Source organism: Ursus americanus, chromosome 22, assembly GCF_024610735.1.
Source record: "Ursus americanus isolate L20-20 chromosome 22, mUrsAme1.1.p, whole genome shotgun sequence".
NCBI classification, from domain to species: Eukaryota; Metazoa; Chordata; class Mammalia; order Carnivora; family Ursidae; genus Ursus; species Ursus americanus.
The window spans coordinates 34,932,742-34,953,635 of NC_142148.1; the positions used below are offsets into that span (position 1 = coordinate 34,932,742).

At 42.0% G+C, this 20,894-nt stretch overlaps 1 protein-coding gene across 1 annotated transcript in view; it reads left to right on the top strand.

Annotated features, from left to right (window-relative positions):
* The window catches only part of SLX4IP (SLX4 interacting protein), a 186,635-nt gene that overhangs the window by 114,778 nt on the left and 50,963 nt on the right, over positions 1-20,894 (top strand). The window contains exons 3-4 of the mRNA XM_045809037.2: positions 4,356-4,445; positions 8,284-8,404. Of these exons, the coding sequence (XP_045664993.2) occupies positions 4,356-4,445; positions 8,284-8,404 (211 nt within the window). The remainder of the gene's footprint in view (positions 1-4,355; positions 4,446-8,283; positions 8,405-20,894) is intronic.

A 20,894-nucleotide genomic window follows, 5' to 3' on the forward strand; every position in this document is an offset into this window, starting at 1 on the left:
TCCCAGGCTTTTGGCTGAAACCTCTGGGTGGAGGGGGCTAGAAGCTGGATCAGATCCTGGCCTGTTGACTCACAACCCAGGGCATGGGATGCGAAGCTTTTTCTAGTAGCCTTTGGTCTGTTAAAGAGATAACTTGGCCCGTGTAAAATGAGCAGCTCTGGTCTAAGAAAGAAGTGATGGTTAGTGTGTTCCTCCTTTTTGAAGAAAGCTGGAGAGTTTATCTGCTGAGAGATGAAATGACCTCCTAATTAAGGAGAAGTGAAGGCTGTGCTTCTGGCAGCAGTAAAAGACCCCCCCTTCACCCCACGACAACGTTTGTTCACTCATGGGAGCAAAGCTTTGAGAGCAAGGAACTTCAGAAAGGCAAAATCTGTTGCTTAGTGTGGGAGTTTGAGAGAGCTCTTGCTGGATAACTCAGAACTGCTGGCTGCAAGAGGGAGAAGCCTGCTATTGGGGGCGGGGTGGGGACTGCACGCGTGCCCGATTGGGGAGTCTGGCTGAAATCCAGGAAACTTTGAACACCAGAGTAAGATTCCATGATTTATTAAAAAAAACAACAACAACAATGTTCTCATCAGTCTGTTTATAATCAAATGTGCACTAGGTTATTTGTGATCAAAATTATGAAATGATGAGAAAATACCAGATTGGACCTTGCTATTTAATTCTTTAGAAAGCTACCATTATATACTATCAATTCAGATTGTTCAAGCATCACTTTTTTTTTTTTTGACTATTTTAAAAGATATTTTTGCTAATGGAGAAGAGGTTGTAGAGAACTTGGTTTGAGGAGTCAGGATTAAACACTTGCAGGAAGCCCAGTAGACGTGTGTAAGGCACATCCCATAGCTTTGGAGAGGCTCTTGTTATGCCATCTGTGGAGACTCAACAGATAGAATTCAGAGGGTCACTGAACTTGGGTGGGAACAAAATTAGTTTTATTTTACCAAATTCTAATCAATTTATTTTTTATTATAAGTTAAATATTTGTTTATTTTAAAGATTTGTTTATTTTAGAGAGAAAGAGGGTGCGTGTGCGCGCACACCCGCGCAAGCGTGGGGAGAGGCATAAGGAAAGGGAGAGAACCTCAAGCAGACTCTGTGCTGAGTGCGGAGCCCAACATGGGGCTTGATCTCACAACCCTGAGGTAATGACCAAGAGTTGGGCGCTGAACTGACTGAGCCACCTAGGTGCCCCATAAGTTAAGTATTTAAAACACAGTAGTATTTGCAATATACATCACCATTAGAATCATAGCTCTTTTCATATTATATTATAATTGTAGCACATATCTGAAGATATCATTTATGCTTATCTCTACTTTGAATTTATGGTGGTTATTAGATCTACCACTTGTGAGAAGAGCCAGTGCCTAATAAACAAGTATATACATTACTAAATCATACACAGCATTTTTTTTAATTTGGATAATCATACTTCAGTCAAATTGGTGTTTTTTTTAAGTCCTATGCAATGTGTTTCATGCATTTAAAAACATTCTGAGCAGATATCTTCAACTTCACAGCTGCCCAAAGAGGTCCATGGCACACAAAAGGTTAATAACCCCTGGCTAAGATCCTGTAGTTGTGGCATATGACCTCCACCTGGTGGCAGCATACTCCTGAAAGGTTAAATCTATAATCAGCATTGTGAAGAAACTTTTAAAATAACAGTGTACTCGAGTATGGTTTTCAAACAGTTTTGACCACAAATCCACAGTAAGAAATAGGCTTTACATCATAACTCATTATACTCATATATAAGTTTCACAAAATAAGACCTGACCTTACCATGTGACTTACTGATATTTTTTATTCTATTCAAATATTCCCTTTGATTCTCTTTCTTTAAATTAAAATACTGGTTGTTACACAGTATACCACAGTTCAGTGGGTTACACTACACTGTTTGACATCATAGGAGACCTTCTTTCACCATATTCCATGATTTTTTTACCTGGTGAACTTCACTTTGGTCTTCTCCGAAATACCCATACGTTTTCAGGGACATGATACATTTCGTATAACTGTCAGTAAATATAAATGTGTTTTTTACACAGCTTTTAAAAAATTATTTATTAGTGATATATAATTTATATATGCTGAAATGAACTGATCTTCAGCATATAACCCACCAAGATACAGAACATTCCCATTACTTCCCATCACCACACAAAGTTCTTCTGTGCCTGTTCTCAGTTCCTCCCTAGGTAATCACTATCTGATTGCTTTTGTTTTTTTTTTTCAATATTTTTTATCTGTTTATTTGACAGAGAGAGAGTACAAGCAGGGGGAGTGGTGGGCGGAGGGAGAGGGAGAAGCATGTTCCCCGCTGAGCAGGGAGCCCCATGTGGGGCTCAATCCCAGGACCCGAAGGCAGACGCTTAACTGACTGAGCCACCCAGGCGTCCCGCTATCTGATTACTTTGACCACAGATTTAGTTTTGCTGTTCTAGAACTTTATATAAGTGGAATCATACAATATGTATTCTTTTAGCCTGGCTTCTTTTGCTCAACATAAGGTGGAGATTAGCCCGTGTTGAGTGTATCAGTAGTTTTGTGAGGAGCATTCCACTGAGTGAATGTCCACACTTTGTTTATTCTCCTGTTGATAGACTTGGGTTGTCTTCCGTCTTAGCTATTATGACTAAAACTTCGATGAACATTTGCATACAAGTCTTTCTGTTCACATGTTTTTATCTCTCTTGGTAAATACCTAAGGTGGAATTGTTGGCTTAGTCAGTAAATTAAATGTTATGTTTAACTATAGGAAACTGACCAGCCGTTTGCCACTGTGGTCGAACCATTTTACATTTCCACTAGAAACGTACGAAAGTTTGGGTTGCTCCACATTCTTACCAACATTTGGTGTGTCAGTCTTTTTAATTTTAGTCATTCTGAGAGGTACGGAGTTGTATCTCTTGGTGTTTTAATTTGCATTTGTCTGATGACTGATGTTGAACACTTTTTCATGTGTTATTAGCTGTTTGTTTATCTTGCGAAGTATCTATTCAAGCTTGGGTTGTTTGTTTTTTTAATATTGACTTGTAGGAGTTCTTTATTTTGGATGCCAGTCCTTTGTGTCAGATACACGTTTGTGAATATTTTCTCTCAGCCTATGACATACATATTCATTTTATTAATGAGCAAAGGTTTTCAATTTTGACAGAGTTCAATTTAATATTTTTCTTCTGTATTTTGTGCTTTCTGGGTCCTAAGAAAAATTTTTTTTCTGTTCTAAGTTTGGCAAGACAGTTTTGGTTTTTATGTGTGGGTCTGTTATCCATTTCAAAATAATTTTTGTGTATGGTACGATATAAGTGTCAAGTTTTATTTTCTTTTCATATTTATGTTTGGTATTCTCAGGTCATTAGTTGAAAATACTTTCCTTTCACCATTGAATTATAGCACAGAATTTAAAAAGGAAAAAAAAAAATAGCCAAAGAGGTGCAGAAGTGATATTTTCCTACAGGCCATTACTGACTCTTTGGGCCTCAGAGACCATCCCCAACCTGCAGTCTTGGTCTTTGATTCCTTTCTGAGGTAGCTCATCCACAGTTATCTAGAGATTTTCAGAAATTACTCATAAGGTATGAGGATTTATAAGGCTACAGCATTTTACAGGGTCTATAGCTGTGCCACAGAGCGGCTAGCCACATATGGCTGTTTAAATTAAATTAAAGTTAAATACAGTTTAAAATTCAGCTTCTCAATCACAGTAGCCGCATTTCGTGTGCTCAGTAGCCACACATGGTTATTGGCCACCCTACTGTACAGCAACAGGAAGCAGGATTTGGACAGTTTTATAGCATATTTTAATAAAACTAATTTACTTTTGATAACTCTCATTGAGCATCTACCTTCCTCTCCTTAGTTCTTTTTCGTTTGTCCTCACTTCCATTTCTATTCCCAGCCATTCCTTCTGTCTGTCTAAAAATGCAATAGCTTGTATCTGTTCTTTCCTACGTAGAAGAAAGACTTGCCCTGACTATCCACGGAACCCTTCTTTTCTGGAGCCTACCCAGGACTGACCTATTTGACTTCTTTCAATGTCTGATAGTCTTCCAACTGCCTCTGGATGTCTTGAGCAATCCCCTGTCAAGGCGTGGCCCAGAGATAGATATTTTGTCTTTACTCTCATGACTAAAATTAAATTTCTTCTTAGCATTTCTACCCTAAATATTAAACTTGCAAAAACTAGTAGGTTTTGACGTGTAGCCCTGCCCCATATGAAGGTTTCTGTCCACTAGGGAACTTTGTTGCCATTTCATCATGAGCAACCACATCGGAATTTGTGAGATTTTCTTTCATTGTTTGCTGGGTGTGAGCTAACTCTGCCATTAATGTCTTTTTAGTGTGGGAATTTTGCTGTCCTGGTGGATCTTCACATACTGCCCCAAGGGTCAAACAAAGATACCGGCTGGTTTTCTGAACAGAAGAAAGAGGTACCACAAAACTTTTCACTGTTTAAATGCAAGTAGCTGCTGCTAGAAGAAATAGTAACTCTTTCCAGCTTTTATTTTCGTTTGTGGGCAAAAAATATTGAATGATATTTAACCCTTGAGAAGCAGTTGTTATATTCCCAATGACAGACATATACTTGCTTCTTTTTTCCTGAGAAAGAGACCCATCTATATATTTCATAAGCTGTATTATTTAAACCAGAAATTTTCTACCTTTTTGTTTTGGGGGAAAAGGCTCATTATAATTAAAACAGAAGAAGAAGGTAAAATAAGGGTTCTAGGAAAGCAGGGATTTTAATCTACATGGTTGTAAAGGACAGACCGAGCCCCTGAAGCAGGCGTGGGGTGAACACAAGGCTGATCTTTCACCCCTTGAAATCAAATTCTTATTTAATTCATAAATTCTCATCATCCACATTTGTGTCTTCTACCATACTTTTATTAACAGGAGTCTTTGATGGCAAGTGTGGAGATGTTTGACTGTATTCCCTCTCACTGTGGTCAGTGGAGGCAGAAGGCTGGATGGTCATGTGATGGGAGCCTGGGGTTTGATCTCTCTGGGCCTCAGTCTCCTTATCTGCAAATGAAAGAGTTCCACCAGAGGCCTTTGAGTCACTGGAGCTCTCAGTGTCCGTGATCCCACCCCAGTGCTGCTGTGGCAGAATGTTGGCGAGTGCATCTGGCTCTCCTCACGTGCTCTGCTTCCTTCTCTGTGTCCTTGCACTAAAAGGCGGGGGGAGTGATAGAGAGGCAGTGGCTCTCACGTAACTTTCACAATTACAGCACTTTGTGTCGTCTGCGGTACTTGGCACAATAGCTTTTTAGAGCTAGGAATAAAAATAAGTTTTATTGAAAGGTAGCATGTGGAGAAGAATCTAGTAATAGTGGCAACAGAACAAAGCAAAAAAAATACACAAAAAACAAGAAACCTTTATTATGGTGACTGTATTTAGTCAACTTCAGAAGACTACTAGAAAACAAAAACTCCCTCAAAGAAAATTTGTAAGTAAGACATTTTCAATCACAAGGTACTAATATAATCAGGACTTGGCTGGGCACTATTGCACTGGATATCTAGTGGCCCACGGCTGAGAGAAGGCAGGCACAAGATTCGGTACAATGGGATTTATCGTTCAGGTTAATAAATGGATTTACCTCTTCAGGACTTAATATTTAGTAAGCCAGCGTCTCCTACTACAACTCAGCTCCATGGAATTCCAAATTTGGCTTACCAACACTCTGTTTCCCCAAAGGGACGAATGCTTACCTGAGGGGACCTCACCCCAAAAGTCTTCTGACTTGACTGACATCAACAGCATTCTAGAATCCACTGTTTTGGGCCCACCTTTTCTTTCATTCTCTTCCAGCTCTACCACCTCAGCCTTAGCCCTTTCTTGTCGATATGTAGTCAGTTTTGCCAAGAGTCAGTTGATTTGGAAGGCTTTAAAATAAAGCTATGAATATGTGAATCACCTCCTAGCTGAAAGATTTTTCCAGGGTGCCACACACAGCTGTTGCTGCTCCACCTAGTACTACGTCCGGACAGCAAGGCATGACTTAGCAAAGGTGCTCAGTGCACGATTGGACCTGCAGAGCTTGGCAGGTCCAGGTTGGCTGAAAGAGGGCAAGTTATGCCAGCAAGCCAAGCTTCCGTCTCAAAGCAAAGCAGATGGTCTGCTGCTTATACTTGAAGTTGTTCCTTTCAAGTTTGTTCCCTGACATTAAAACTGCTCTGAGAGAGAGAAACAGAGAAAGGAGAAAAGCTAGTCAAGGAGAGGATATGACTCTAGCCTGCGTTCAGTGTTTCAGTGCTTTCATCTTTTTTTATTATTAGATCATTTCATGACCAATCAGTTTGATTGCATTTTAGCAGTCGCTTTATATAGTGAAAGTCTTAAGAATGTCCAGTTCCTTTTCAGAAAAAGGAACTAATTGCATGTATTAAACCCAAGTTTATTTTGAGTCCAGCACGAGTAGTCTTTGTACCCAAACAGGCAAACTTGAACTGTTTCATTTGTGAACTTGAGAAAGCAAGCGTGAGCCCCCGTTAGCCTAGAGGTACTGTATGTATCTCTGTCCTCTTGCTCACCGATTTCAGCTTGGTCTTCTTACGTGTCCCTCCGGGATAGCTGGGAATTTGTCTTCTCTTGCATTGCTCTGGTTCTGAAGAGAATGCTGTGCTAAGTGTGGTGTGGTCAGTTCCTAGGGTATCTTGACCACACTGCACATGGTCTACCTTCCATTCGTCAAACCTGACTCATAGAAGGAAAGCCCCGTAACTATAGGGAGAAAGTTTGTGTTGTATGGGCCTTTGTTTTATTTTTGTCGTACTATTTTTAGTTCTAGCCTTATAGGGTATTTATGGCCAAATTTTAACAATCTCTGTTTCCATGTATGTCTTTCACATATTTTCTAGCTCAGTCATAGTTGAACCCTGCATGTGAAGCAAAATTCTTTAATTGTTAAAACAACAGTATGAGGCAAGGCTGCCTTTCTGTTGTGTGAACAATGCCAAAACGCTCAACTGTAAACGGATATCTCTGTATTCCACAAGGCACTGCATCTTTGGGCTGCAAAATGAGAGCAGGAGAGAGGAGACCAGTGTTTACATTTTATGTAGATCATGTTTGTGAATTAAATCAAGGATTTGCAGTACTGTTGAGGAGTGTACGTATTAGCAAGAAAAGAAAAGTTTGGCGGTCATTGCCCTGCAGGGCTGCTTAGAATTTTGTTCTTGTTTTAATGTATGAAGATTCTAAGAGATCAACCTGAGATGGCATTGAAGAAACCAGTGAAACAGGTTTGAGTTGACCTCGGCAACTCTGAGCCTTCTGCAGAGGCTGGGACTTGGACCAGAATTATCAGTCCTTACACACTGGTTTCTTAATCTAAGTTAAGAAATTCAGATTTGTGTGCCATTTTCCCCTTTCCCTGCATTGGCTACATGTCTCTGGTAGACAGTTTCTTCCTATTGTGTGGTGGACTTTAAGAGTTTTGTTTTTCTTTTCATAAGTAACACTGATACATAAAACAATAGCTCCAGAAATTTGCTAGTGGTGTGGTATGTTGACATTGAATTAAAACCATGTGTTTCTGTTGCCTAATAAATATTAATCTACTTTAGAGAAATATGAGAAGTTAAATTATTTTCACCATTAATCGGTGGATATAGTGCAGTTTTCACAAAGGCAAATGGGCATATACAGTATCATCAACAAGAGCATGGAAGAAAATCACAGTACTGGTTTCCAGGTCTCTCTTCGGCCCATCACTCAGTGCTGTTCCTTTTTTCAGTAGATTTCTAAACCCGAGGCCAGAAACTAATGAATGGTGGTGTTTAGGTTAAAAAAGGTTTTGAACCAAGTTTGAAAAATGGGAAGTATTCGAATAAAAATCACCATGGCTGGCTCCATTTGAATGAATTGGAAGAGCTAATGACCCTGTCCCTTGTATCCCCACATGACAACAGTCCACTGAAAACCTTGGGGGAGGGACTGCCATCCCCAGTGTTGCCTGGCCACACGGGGCACTTCACTGTTTTTATCCTCCTTTTAGAAATGTGAAAGTGAGGCAGAGGGAAATGAAATTAATTTCTCAGGCCACAGAGTAAGCCAACATCATGGCTTTGAACAAACCTCAGTAGCAAACTTAAACCTGGGATGTTACCCTTGAGCACAGATAGCATTCTTTTCAGCTTTCACAGCTAAGTAAAACAAACAAAATGAAATGTTCAGTGTTGACTTTTTAATATGCACGATGTTGACTCTTTTTGCATTGCATTACATGAGAAAATTATATCTCATTTTTCAATTTACTCTAGGAAGTCTGTTTACTTTTAAGAGAAACCATTGATTCAAGAGTTAAGGAGTACTTGGAAGTTCGTAAACAGCACAGGCCATCAAATACAGAATTCACAAGATCCAGTCCCTTGACCTTAAAAGGTAGGCACCGAGTACTTTGATTTCGGATAAAATTTCTGCTTTGTAGAGATGGCAATTATGTTTGACTCTGTCATGTTAGTACAGTGATACATTTAAAAAATATGTTCTAATGAAGATGCTTTGTTTGGGTAAAGAAAATTAACCAAAAAGCCCTGGAGGGTTTTTAATGGTAGGCAAAATATATAAAAATGGAAAATAAAACATTCCTAAGGAAACTGTAAATACTTTAAAGGATTTTTTTTGACAAGTAGTCTTACAAATAGGTTTACATTAATGCTGACTTGATTTGGGGCTTTATGCTTTTTTAAATGCTTTCATATATGTCATCCTATTTCAGAGGTTCTCACCTGGGCGTGATGGGTCCCAGGGGACATTGGGTTGTCATCGAGTGGGAGGGGTGGCAGGGAGCTACTGGCATCTAGGGAGTAGAAGCCAGGGATGCCACTAAATATCCTACAATGCACAAAAAGGCCCCCACAACAAGGCATTATCTGGCCCAAAACATCAAGGGCAGTGAAGTTGAACTATCCCTCCCTATTTCGTAATAACACTTTGAGAAGGGTGATGTCTGAGTTGTAGGTGATGAAGCCGAGGATCTACAAGATTAAGGGTTCACCCAAATAAAAGATCATCTTTTTGAGGACAGAGATGATCTTGTTTATTTGGCATCTTCCCCCGCAGGCCCCCCTCCTCCTTACTTAGCCCAGTGCCGGATACATGGATTCAGTGACTTGTTGAAGGAAACCGTACTTGGGTGACAGGTGGCAGAACCTGACCCCAGACCCAGCTCTTCTGACTCCTAGCCCACTGTTCCTTCCACTCTGCCATTGTTGTGTTTTTAATTTTTTTTTAACTTTAAATCAGTGTTTCATAACACTCTTTGTGGTACAAATAAGGTTAACCTTGTGTTAATCCTCAGAGGGCAACACTGGACAGCCGTGAACTAGGTTATGCTAATGCAGCACCCCCTTAGGAGAAGAATTGTGTTACGTAACCCCCTTTGAAGGCATACTTAATCTCCAGTGTTCACCTGGGCACAGCTGATAAGTAGGCAGACAGATTAATTTAACCCTAACTGAAAGCCTCAAACAAATGGAATTTTCAGTCCAAACAATATTGTATTAGATGACGCTTTCTGGTATTTTGCTTAGTAGTAGGATAAAGCTTGAGAAAAGCCAGAGGACCTTGTATCCTTTGTACCCCAGCAGACCTGGCTAGTCTCATTTTCTGACTGGTACAAAAGGAGAAGGACAGAGAACGTTCTCAGACCTCCATTTCTGGTGCGGAGGTGGCATGGTCAGTACTGATTCTCAACTAGCCCTTCCCCTGGCTTCCTCTACCACTGAGTGAAAAATGCTAAATACTCAATTTCCCAGCCTCTCTCACAGTTGGGGAAGATGTGTTGTGTGTTGTTCTGACCCCAAGATGAAAATCAAAGTCTTTCTTGGGCTCATGTGGGCAAGAAGTTTGTTTTTATTTGAATGAATGAATGAATGAATGAATGAATGAATGAATGAATGAATTTATAACAAGAAAAGCGATCTTTCTGTACATACAAAAATTTTTTTAAAAGATTTATTTGAGGGGCGCCTGGGTGGCAGAGTGGTTAAGCATCTGCCTTCGGCTCAGGGCGTGATCCCGGCGTTATGGGATCGAGCCCCACATCAGGCTCCTCCACTGTGAGCCTGCTTCTTCCTCTCCCACTCCCCCTGCTGTGTTCCCTCTCTCGCTGGCTGTCTCTATCTCTGTCGAATAAATAAATTAAATCTTTAAAAAAAAAAAAAGATTTATTTGAGAGCAAGCGTGCACACGTGAGTGGGGGAGGGGTAGAGAGCGGAGAGAGACTCCCCAGTGGACTTTGTGCTGAGCGTGGAGCCCAGTGTAGGGTTCGATCCCACGACTTTGCAGTCACAACCTGAACTGAAACCAAGAGTCCCACGCTTAACTGACTGAGCCAGCCAGGCGCCCCTATGCATAGAATTTCATAACCTATTTTTTTCACCTTACATAATATAGAATTCCTTTAAAACCTATACATCACCATTTTTTAAATTGTTTTAATGTGGTAAACTATACATAAACTTGGCCATTGTAACCATTTTCAAGTGTACAATTTAGTGTCATTAAGTACATTCACATTGTTGTGCAGTCATTGTCACTCTCTATCTCCAGAACTTTTTGCTGTGCGAAACTGGAACTCTTTACCCATTAAGCAGTACCTGCCCAATACTCCCTTCCCTGGCCCCTGGTAACCACTATTCTGCTTTCTAATTTACTACTTGAGGTACCTCATATAATGGAATCATGAAGTATTTATCCTTTTGTGTCTGGCTTATTTCACTTAGCTTAATGTTCTCAAAGTTCATCTCTGGTATAGAATTTATAAGAATTTTCTTTCTTTTTAAAGCCGAATAATACACACACACACACACACACACACACACACACACACACACACACACACACATTTTGTTTGTTCATCTGTCATAGGGTAGTTGGGTTATTTCTACCATTTGGCTATTGTGAATAATGCTGCTGTGAATATTTGTCTTCAGATATCTCTTTGAGTCTCTGCTTCTTTGAGTATATACTTTGAGTATATACTTAGAATTGCTGGATCATATGGTACTGGTTTATTTTAATTTAATTAAATTAATTAATTAATTTATTTTTTTGAGGGACTACCATCCTGTTTTCTGGTGATTACACCATTTTACATTCTCACCAAGAATGGGTCCCAGTTGCTCCACAATCTTGCCAATACTTGTTTTCTGTTGTTTGGATAATAGCCATCCTAATAGATGGGAAGGTGTATCTTATTGTGGTTTCAAATTGTGTTTCCTGCATTTGTCGTGATTTTGACCATCTTTTCATGTGCCTATTGGCCATTTGTGTATCTTCTTTGGAGAAATGTCTGTTTGTGTTCTCGGCCCATTTTTTTATTGGGTTGTTTGCTTTTGTTCTTGAGTTGTAGGAGTTCTTTTATATATTCTGGATATTAATTCCTTATCAGGTGTATGATCTGCAAATATTTTCTCCCACTGTATGTTGCCTTTTCACTCTCGATAGTGTTCTTTGATGTGGAAATGTTTTAAATTTTGATGTAGCCAATTTATCTATTATTTTGCTGCCTGTGCTTGGTACTATATCCAAGAAATCTTTACTGAATCCAGTGTCATGAAGCTTTTCCTATTTTTTCTTCTAACAGTTTTATAGATTTAACTCCTTTTAATTAGGTCTTTGATCCATCTTGAGTTAATTTTAAGGAAAGGGTCCAACTTCATTCTTTTGCATATGGGTATTTAGTTGTCCCAGCACCATCTGTTGGAAAGTCTGTCCTTTCCCCCTTTGAATGGTCTTGGCTCCCTTATTGAACATCTTTGATCGTAAATATGAGGGTTTCTTTCTGGGCTCTCTATTCTGATCCATTGTTCCATATGTCTGTCTTTATGCCAGTACCACACTGTTTTCATTACCATAGCTTGGTATTACGTTTTGAAATTAGGAAGTGTGAGTCTTCCAACTTTCTTAATGTTTTTCAAAATTGTTTTGGCCGTTCAGTGTTCCCATCCCCACTTTTAATGACCGTGTAGTATTCCATTAAATATCCATACTCTGATTTATTGGTGGGACATTTAGGTTGCATTTAATATGCTCACTCTTGTAAACTAATGGTTCAGGGGATATCCTGATGGTATACATGTCAGCACACAGCAACTCCTTTATAATGTTCTTAGTTTTAATGTGCATATTTTTATTAGTCTGTAAGAGCTCCTTAAGGATATGAATGCTTTGTATGTTTTATATGTTGTCAGTGATCTTTCTGAGTTTGTCATTTGCCTTTGACTTGGTTTATTTAATTGCACAACCACAAACGAGAAGCAGCCTGTATTTGCTTCATGGAGTCTTCAGTGACCAGCCACTTGTGGGATGATGGCTAGGCTTCCGTGTAATGAGATAAGTAGTGCAGCCGATTGCCAGAGGGAGGCAGGATGATCCTAGTGCACTGTCGTGGTGTTCACTCAGCTGTGCTAAGGATTCTTCCTTGAAAGTCATCTTGGTATGAAAGCAGTCTCTTCCCTTTCCTTCCCACTTCTGCTAACAGTTAACCTTTAATTGACCATGTCTTTTGATGTTCATACAAACTCTGCTGCCACCAACCAGTCCCTGCTCCGGCTTCCCCTGCCTGCTGAGGCACCCACAGCAGCCCCCGGCTGGCTTCCCTGCTTCCGCTCTGGCCGATGCGTCTCCTGCTGTTTACACTTCAGTTAGTGTCATCCCTTAATATCGCAGGTCTGCTCTTGTGAACCTCTTCCCCAAGGCTCCCAGGTGCAAGCCAGGGTCCTTGGAGTAGCTGCCTCTCCAGCCTCATCTTGTCCCACTTTCTCCTTTTTCCTTGCTCCAGTGATGGCAACTTAATTCCTTTCTTCCAAAGCTTTTTCTTCTGCTCATCTTGGGGGCCTCTGCCCATGTTGAAGCCCTAGTCTTCCCATTCCCCGTGCTCCTTTTGCTCTCTGCTCAAAATCACTCCTCGGGGAAGCTTATCCTGGGGACCGGTTTCTTTATTACTGGCCCACAAGCATCCCGAACACTATTTGATCAACATCCATCTCTCCACAAACGTGTAAGCCTCCTGCAGACAGGTTCTGCCTCTTTTATTACCATTGTGTCTCCAGCTTGGAGGATGCTTTCTGCTTTGCAGTAGGTACTTAATAAGTATTCGTACAGGTGATAAATTACACACATGGTTCTATCTTTCCTCTTCCTAGTAAGGTCAAGGCCTGCCATAACTTCCCCATCCTGCCTTGTCTCCTCCCGCTACTCACTTTCCTGCCTCCCACAAACGTGCTTTCTCCATACCTCTGCCTTAACATTTAGTTTTCACCTTTGTCTGGAAAATGCCTATTTTAGCTTTTAAGATCCAACCCAAATATTACTTCTCCAAAGTCTCCCTCAGTTTCTCTCTTTCTGGCACTTAACACTTTTAATACATTTGTCACATTGTATTATAATTGTGCTATAATCTGTTTACCTGCCTTTCTCCCACCCCTTCATTGGCAGAGACTGATTCTTTGCCACCCACAGAGCCTCTTTTCTTCTCCAAATTACATTACCGCCTAGCTCTAGAGCATAAACAGACAGCTCTGCTTCTGGTTATAAGTGTTTAACCTCATACTAAACTGTTAATTTCCAAAAGGTAGGGAGACCATTGTTCATCTATCTCTCCCACAAGGTTGCTTTCCACAAAGAGCTTCCTCTTGCTCTAGGCCGTGCGTACCTGTAGGAACGAAGCGGACACACACGGTAACATACTGTCGCCTTCTATTGTTTATTAACAGCATCACTAAGACTGGAAACTGAATACGTGTTTTTAGTCTTGCCTCAGAGCCAAAGACATCTCTCTACATTTATCTGACTGCCTGTTCTCAGCTGTTCCCATAATCTTACTTAAATGCCTTTTTCAAAAGCAATTTCAAAGCCACTAACCGTAAGGCCTTGCCTATTTCCTCCTCAGTATCCAGTTCTGTGTCTCATGTTCCCTGAAAATAGAGTTGTCCTTACTATATTGGTGGTTTGGATGAATGTGAGTGGTTTATGCTTTTGTGTAAAGTGGATATCTTCTCTCATTCACATGAATTTCTTACCTTTTTCCATTTCTAGATCTATGTAACAAATAATGTGCCTCATCACACTATAGATACTTAGTGCATAATGCTGGCTGAGCTGAAGTCTCTGGGCTGGTAACTTTCCTGATTACTCAGATAAAAATATTTTTCATGCTCTGAGTTTTCTTTATGAGAAAAAGAACCTAAAGGGTTTTGAGGCCATTTCCTTAATCTTACAGTATAAAGGAATGCAAAGAGTATTTGCAAACTCAGTGAACACCATAGTGCAGACATTTGCTGATAGTGTCATCTTTTTTAAATCACCTGGAATGTTATTTGAACAGATTCAATAAAACTTAGTGTTGTAAGAAAGTTTTGTAAAAGACTTAACTGTCATGGGGCACCTGGGTGGCACAGTCAGTTTTGTGTCCAACTCTTAGTTTTAGCTCAGGTCCTGAGATCGAGCCTTGCATTGAGCTCCACACGCTTGGCACGGAGTCTGCTTGAGATTCTCTCTCCCTCTGCCTCTGACCCCCGCCCCCGTGCGCTCTTAACTCTCTCTCTCTCTCTCAAATAGATAAATAAATCTTAAATACTTAACTGTCAATTTCTGTCAATTCTGTCTCATTAGTATTTTCCCCTCTAACCTTGCCAGTACCAGGTGTTACCAGTGTTTTTAATTTTTTCTAGTCTGACAGGCTAAAAATCAGAAAAGGAGATACTCTGCTCTTTGATTTTTATCTTTCACTTTTTGATGTGCTTATTGACTCAACTATGTACAGCTGTTGCTTATCTTCATATTGGCTTGTTTGCCCTAATTAATTTTTACTCTTTCCCATTGTCCCTTCCTTGGTCAGAGCCATCTTAATCAACTCTTGAATTACTACCACAGCCTCCTGATACTCCTTCCAGTTTACCCACACCTCTGCTGCCACAGTGGCCTTTCAAAAACAAAACTGTGGTAGTCTCCGGCTTAAAACCTTCTGTGGTCAGGAACCTTAGTTGCCTAATATCCTTTATTTAATTTCGTTTCTGCTTGAGACTAGCAGAATGGGTCTGGCTCTTGAGCAGAGTGGATTAAAGATACTAGATAGCTCACAGGATCTACTGTGGGAGGGCTCTGAAGGCACAGTGTCAGCCGCAAGATGGGGACAGCTTTGGTACATGTGCTGTTTCAGCTGCAGTCTGCTATGCTCAGGACCCGGAGTCTGCCTCTGCCCCAGCCTGAAGAAGACTGACTGCCGGGCACATGGCCACAGCACCATGGTGCTCCTTCTGAGCCACTGCAAGGCGAAACTAGATCCCATGGCCGTACCCTAGTTGCAGGTGAGCCAGGGAGGACAGAGGGTTTGGCTTTTACCTTGGAAAGTGGGACGTTAAAACATGGGAAGTTGCCAAAATGCAGGGAGGATGGTCAGCAGTTTTGGTGGGTGGACACAAGTTACAAAATAGCCTCTGAAGCTTTCCTCTTGGCTGCCTTCTTCCACAAACTTCCAAACAGGCTTCTGCCTAATGACGCAGCTCTCCCAACAACAAAGGAAATAAGCCCAGCATCTCCTATGAGAGAGAGAGAAAAAGAGAACCCAAAGTCTCATGCCCTAGCTCCAAGCCCAGGTTTTTTGAGTGACATGAATTCACAGCTCATGTTTGTTAACTTATTGACGAATTTATGAAGTTAACTGTTGCCGAGCCAAAAAACTCAGTTAACATACGAGTATATACATCATGCAGCAAGGAAGACAGTGGAGGAGGATGCCACCATTCTAACTTTTGAAATAAATAGTTGATATTTATATCTTCCCTCCTCTAACATTTATTTCATATTCCCTTGGCCCTTAGCCAGTAACTCAGCTGAGTTATTCTTTACCTGGAAAGGCGATCCACATCTTCATTCTGGAGGGATTTGAGCTGGCAGTGGTCCTGCCTTTAGGAGGTTGCCCACAGTTCTCGTGAACTTTTAGCACTGGAAATGTGCCTCTTGGTAGAGCCGGTTATCCTCCCTGTGTTTTATCCACTTCTTTAGTGTCATCTTGGGCCAGCATTTCCGCTCCCCTTTTGGTCTGTTTGTCTAATGGCATAAAAAGCCTGAAGTAGTTACGTGGCATGTTTAACTTTCAGCCTGGGTCATTGTTATCCCCTCCGTTCCAGTATTCCTTTGGATACTCATGAAGCACAGGCGTGAGGATGGAAAGCAAACTTTTGCTGAGGTGGTCACTTCCCACTTCCACTCCCTGGTTCCAGGAATTCTTGCCAAAGGAACAGATTGTTCTGCTGGTCACAGCATATAATATGTCTTGTAGGACTTTACCCCAGCCCCATAAGATCCTGCCTTGCAGTTTGTATCATGACAGAATTTTCAGTAGACCCTTCTACCATTCCGTAGGGTCAGCTGCATTTGATCCTTGCTTGATTGCTTGGTAGGTCTGTTGCATTTTATGAATGCACTGGCTTCTTTGTAAAATGAGTTTCTTGGTCAGAAGCACTATGGTGGTGATGGTGAACGAGGCCTTCTGTAAGTTCATGGATGATGTGGCTGGCAGGACCATGGCAGGCATAGAAATACATTCAAATTCTGAAGAAGGGTCTATTCCAGTGAAAATATTGTCTCCTCTGTGATGAAAGAGGTCTAATATAATAATCTGCCTACCACTGCTGACTACTGGCCCATCTCCTTGCAATATGAGAGTTGGTAGGGAGACTCATATTAATTGCTGCTGTTGGCAGATTTGCTCAGTGTTGGTGAGGTTAAGTCCATGGTGTTGAGCCCAAACATAATATTCGTCCTTGCCACCATGGCCACATGGCTCATGAGCCCTTTGAGCAGGTAATCTGGCATCTGGGGTAAGAGGCCAGCTAGCATCCATAGGGCAGGTCATTTTGTTGAGCTCATTACAAGAATTTCTAAATGGAGCCTTTTGGAGAACATTCACATAAGATACTTTCACACACACTCTACTTAAATTTTCCTCAAATAACCTTGTCGCCAGTCTGTCTGAGTTCGTGCCAATGAATGAATGAATGAATGAATGAAAGAACACACACACACAGACACACACACACACACACACACACAGATATGCGCGAGCACGTGCACACATATATATATCAGGCTATCTTTCCTTATTGGCCAAATGGACCCAAAGTATCTTCTTTGACATTCTACTCACGGGACAGATTTTTTTTTCTCCACCCCAAGTGAGGTTATATCATTGCATTCATTCACTTCCGGCCGATACTATCATGTTGGGCAGAGCCATTGGTTAACCAGACACAAATTTTTATCTGCTAGTAAACTGGTCGCTGAAGCTGTCACCCTTTCAGGTCATTTATGTAGGTCAGAGAAACACACAAACATCCCCACAAGTGTTTGTGCTTATATCTTAGTAGTAAGAGTTATAGGGTGCAGAAACTTGAATGAACTCTTTGACGTGCCCAGGATGAATTCTTTGATTTCCAGGGATCAGTATTGCTTTTGTTTTTGTTGGTTTTCCAAAAGATTTATTTATTTATTTATTTTGAGGGAGAACGTGAGAGCGAGCAGAGGGAGAGAATCTCAAGCAGACTCGCTGCTGAGTGGGGAGTCCAACATGTGGTTCCATCTCACAACCCTGAGATCATGACCTGATGCAAAATCAAGTGTCAGATGCTTAACTGACTGAACCACCCAGGCGCCCCTGCTTTTGGTTTTGATGGGGAGAGGGAACTCCAGAGACTTTTTTCTGGCCCTTCATTACTGTATAGCACTTACTCCATGAGACATGGAGTCCAGCTTTAGGTTCTGTCAGTTGCAGGGTAAATCTGTCCCAGTTAGGTACTCATCAACTGAGAAGACAAAAACGGATTTTCGTAGACCTACAGGGCCCTCTTTGAGATGAACTGAAACCAAGTTTCTTTCTTTTTTTTTTTTTTTTTTAAGATTTTATTTATTTATTTGACAGAGACAGCCAGCGAGAGAGGGAACACAAGCAGGGGGAGTGGGAGAGGAAGAAGCAGGCTCATAGCGGAGGAGCCTGATGTGGGGCTCGATCCCATAACGCCAGGATCACGCCCTGAGCCTAAGGCAGACGCTTAACCGCTGTGCCACCCAGGCACCCTTGAAACCAAGTTTCTATTTATCACACTCTGGTGGGTCACAGTGGCAGGAACCCGAAGAATTAGCATTATCTCAGAGCCAATGTCCAGTCATTCTTGGAAGTTCTGGGTATTCCCCTTTTCTCATTGTGCAGGTCCCCTAGGAAACAGGTGCACATCACAAGTGGAAAATTTATGGTCCTGACTTGAGGGATGCCTGGCTCTCCATTCCAGGAGCTATGGTTCTGAGAATTGAGTCAAATCTGGGGACTGGGTAAGAGTTCGTGGTTCTCCTTCAATGTAGCCCAAGTCAGGCCCCTGTTCCCCAGATGTAGATTTTTTTCTTCCCAGTTATATCGCGTATTATTTTACTAGGGCTGCCATAAGAAAATACCACAGACTGCGTGGCTTAAACAAATTTGTTTTCTCACAGTTCTGGAGACCTGGAAGTCTAAGCTCAAGGTATCAGCAGGGTTGGTTTCTTTTGAGGCCTCTCTTCTTGGCTTGTAGATGTGGCCATCTTCTCCCTGTGGCTTCACATGGTTTTCCTTCTATTTGTATCTGTGTCCTGATTTCCTCTTGTAATAGGGACACCAGTCATACTGGATTTGGGCCCACTCTCATGACCTCATTTTAACTTAATTACCTCTTTAAAGATCCTATATCCAAATACACTCACATTCTGAGGTGCTGGGGATTAGGATTTCAACATAGAAGTTTTGGAGAGACACAGTCCAGCCTGTAATATACAGTTTAAGTAGGGCCCAAGTGTGCTCTCCATTTTATTTAGAATTATGGACATATCTGTTAGCCAATAAGCCAAAGATGTCTGTGGATTGAGCCATTGGCAGATTTCCTCCCAAGGTTACCACTGAATAATCTTGGACCAAGTGACTTGGCCAGCCATGGGCCTTAGTTGACCGCAAATTTTAGGCCACCCAGTCACCAGATGACACACCCACGCTTGGGCTTCCGTGGTCTACAGACACCATGTCTGCCCTGGTCATTAGCCTTCTCAGCAACTATCTCTCACTCCCTGACCCTCATCCCCAATGTGGCTGCCCACTCAGGAATAGCCCTGGTAACAGTGTCCATTCCAGGTTGACCCCCCACCATTGTGCAGAGGGTTCTGGGGATGCCAGGGCAGTCACTTGGCACAGGCTGACATTCTCACACAGATCAGCATGCATACTGTCTGCTCTCTTGGCGTCCTGTAGCTAGGTGTGCGTGACTGGGGTGCAGCTCAATGTACCTTATATCTGTATTCCAGCAGAGGGACCCTGGTTCTCCCACTGATCAGCCTTTTTACCGAGCAGGTATGAAAGTGACCTGTGGGCATGGTGGTGGCAAACATTTTAGTACCGGTTTCAGGCACCAAGCAGTCTGATTATTCAGAAGAATGCTGGGCAAGCCAACTGCCCAGTGCTTGTAGACCTTGCCAGCCCTACAACTGGACCCATGGAAGCCACATTCAAGAGGAGCCCCTCTCCCCTAGGAGTCACTGGTCCCAGGTGGCTTTGGCCAGGCAATGCTGGGAGAGCTTCTGTGGTCATTTATCAACTTGTCGCTGTAGCCTAACTGACTGACAGGACCCAGAACATCATACTCTTGCCGCTGGACCTTTGCATATGTTGCCCTCCTCTCCCTGCAGCTCTCTTCTCCTTCCCCGTTGCTGGGTCAGCTCCTCCTCCTCCTGCAGACCTGTGCCCAGGTGTCACTTCTCCTAAGGAGTTTATCTGATTCTGTGCACCTTCTCAGGGAGCTGCCCCCTGCCCTTTCCCAGGTACCTGGTCCACCCTCAGCAGTAGCAGCACTCGCCATTCCAGCTGGTTCCTTGCATCCCAGAGAGACTTCCTTTTCATTGAGGGCAGGGCTCTTGTGCTGTTGAGCACCCAGTGCAGAGCCTGTCAGTCAGGAGGAACACGAGCCCTGGAAGAAATAAAGGAACGAAGTGTAGTTTCTGTTCACCAGTCACGTGTTTATTTGGCAAGGCTTTTCGGCACACTTCCATTGCAACATCTCTTGCCCCTCCAATGAAAGGCAGAGGTGAAAGTGGTCTGTGAGTTAACAAATTATTAAATAGTTGTTCTTGTTTGGTTTTCAGAAAGTCAAAACCACATCCTACTCCAGTAAGATCAGCTACAGTATCTTCTGGCTCTTAGGCGCCGAGGGACTGAAGCTACCCTCCCACCAGCCCTCCCTATCCCAGGTGTCTGTTAGTATTCTTATCCCGACTGGTTACCAGTTAGTGAGCTTCAGCCTGCTGGGTACCAGCCCTGTGCTGTGTCTCCTGCGTACCCACGGCGGATCCTTGGGGGCAGCCCTTGCTAGCCGGCATTCTTAACCCTTGATCAGAAGACGAGAACCAAACTCAAGAGTTCAAGCAACTCGCCCAAGGTCACAAAGCTAATAAGTGTCAGGCGCTAGGTGAAAATGTGGCTGTCTGATGTCTGGCCTGTCTTCACTGCTTCAGTATCCCCATTAAGAGAGAATGAGAGCGAGAGAGGGAGAATGTGTGTTTTCTCTTTTAATAAAACTTTCCTCTAATAATGAAAAAAAAGAAAAGCTGTCTTTCAGTTAACCATGTGAAAGCCAGGAGCAGTGTTCTGCTAACTACCACATGGATATCTTTGTTTGGGTTTTATATTCCCTGTTCTCTGATCGCAAGATGGAAAGGTATAGACTCCAAAACTTAGAACTCATCTTTCAGCTCCAAGCACTTACCTCAGTGCATTGTCTAAATAGTAAGGGTTCACTACATTTTTGTGTTTGTGGAGCAGTACATTTTTTTTTTTTACTGCCTATTATTCCAT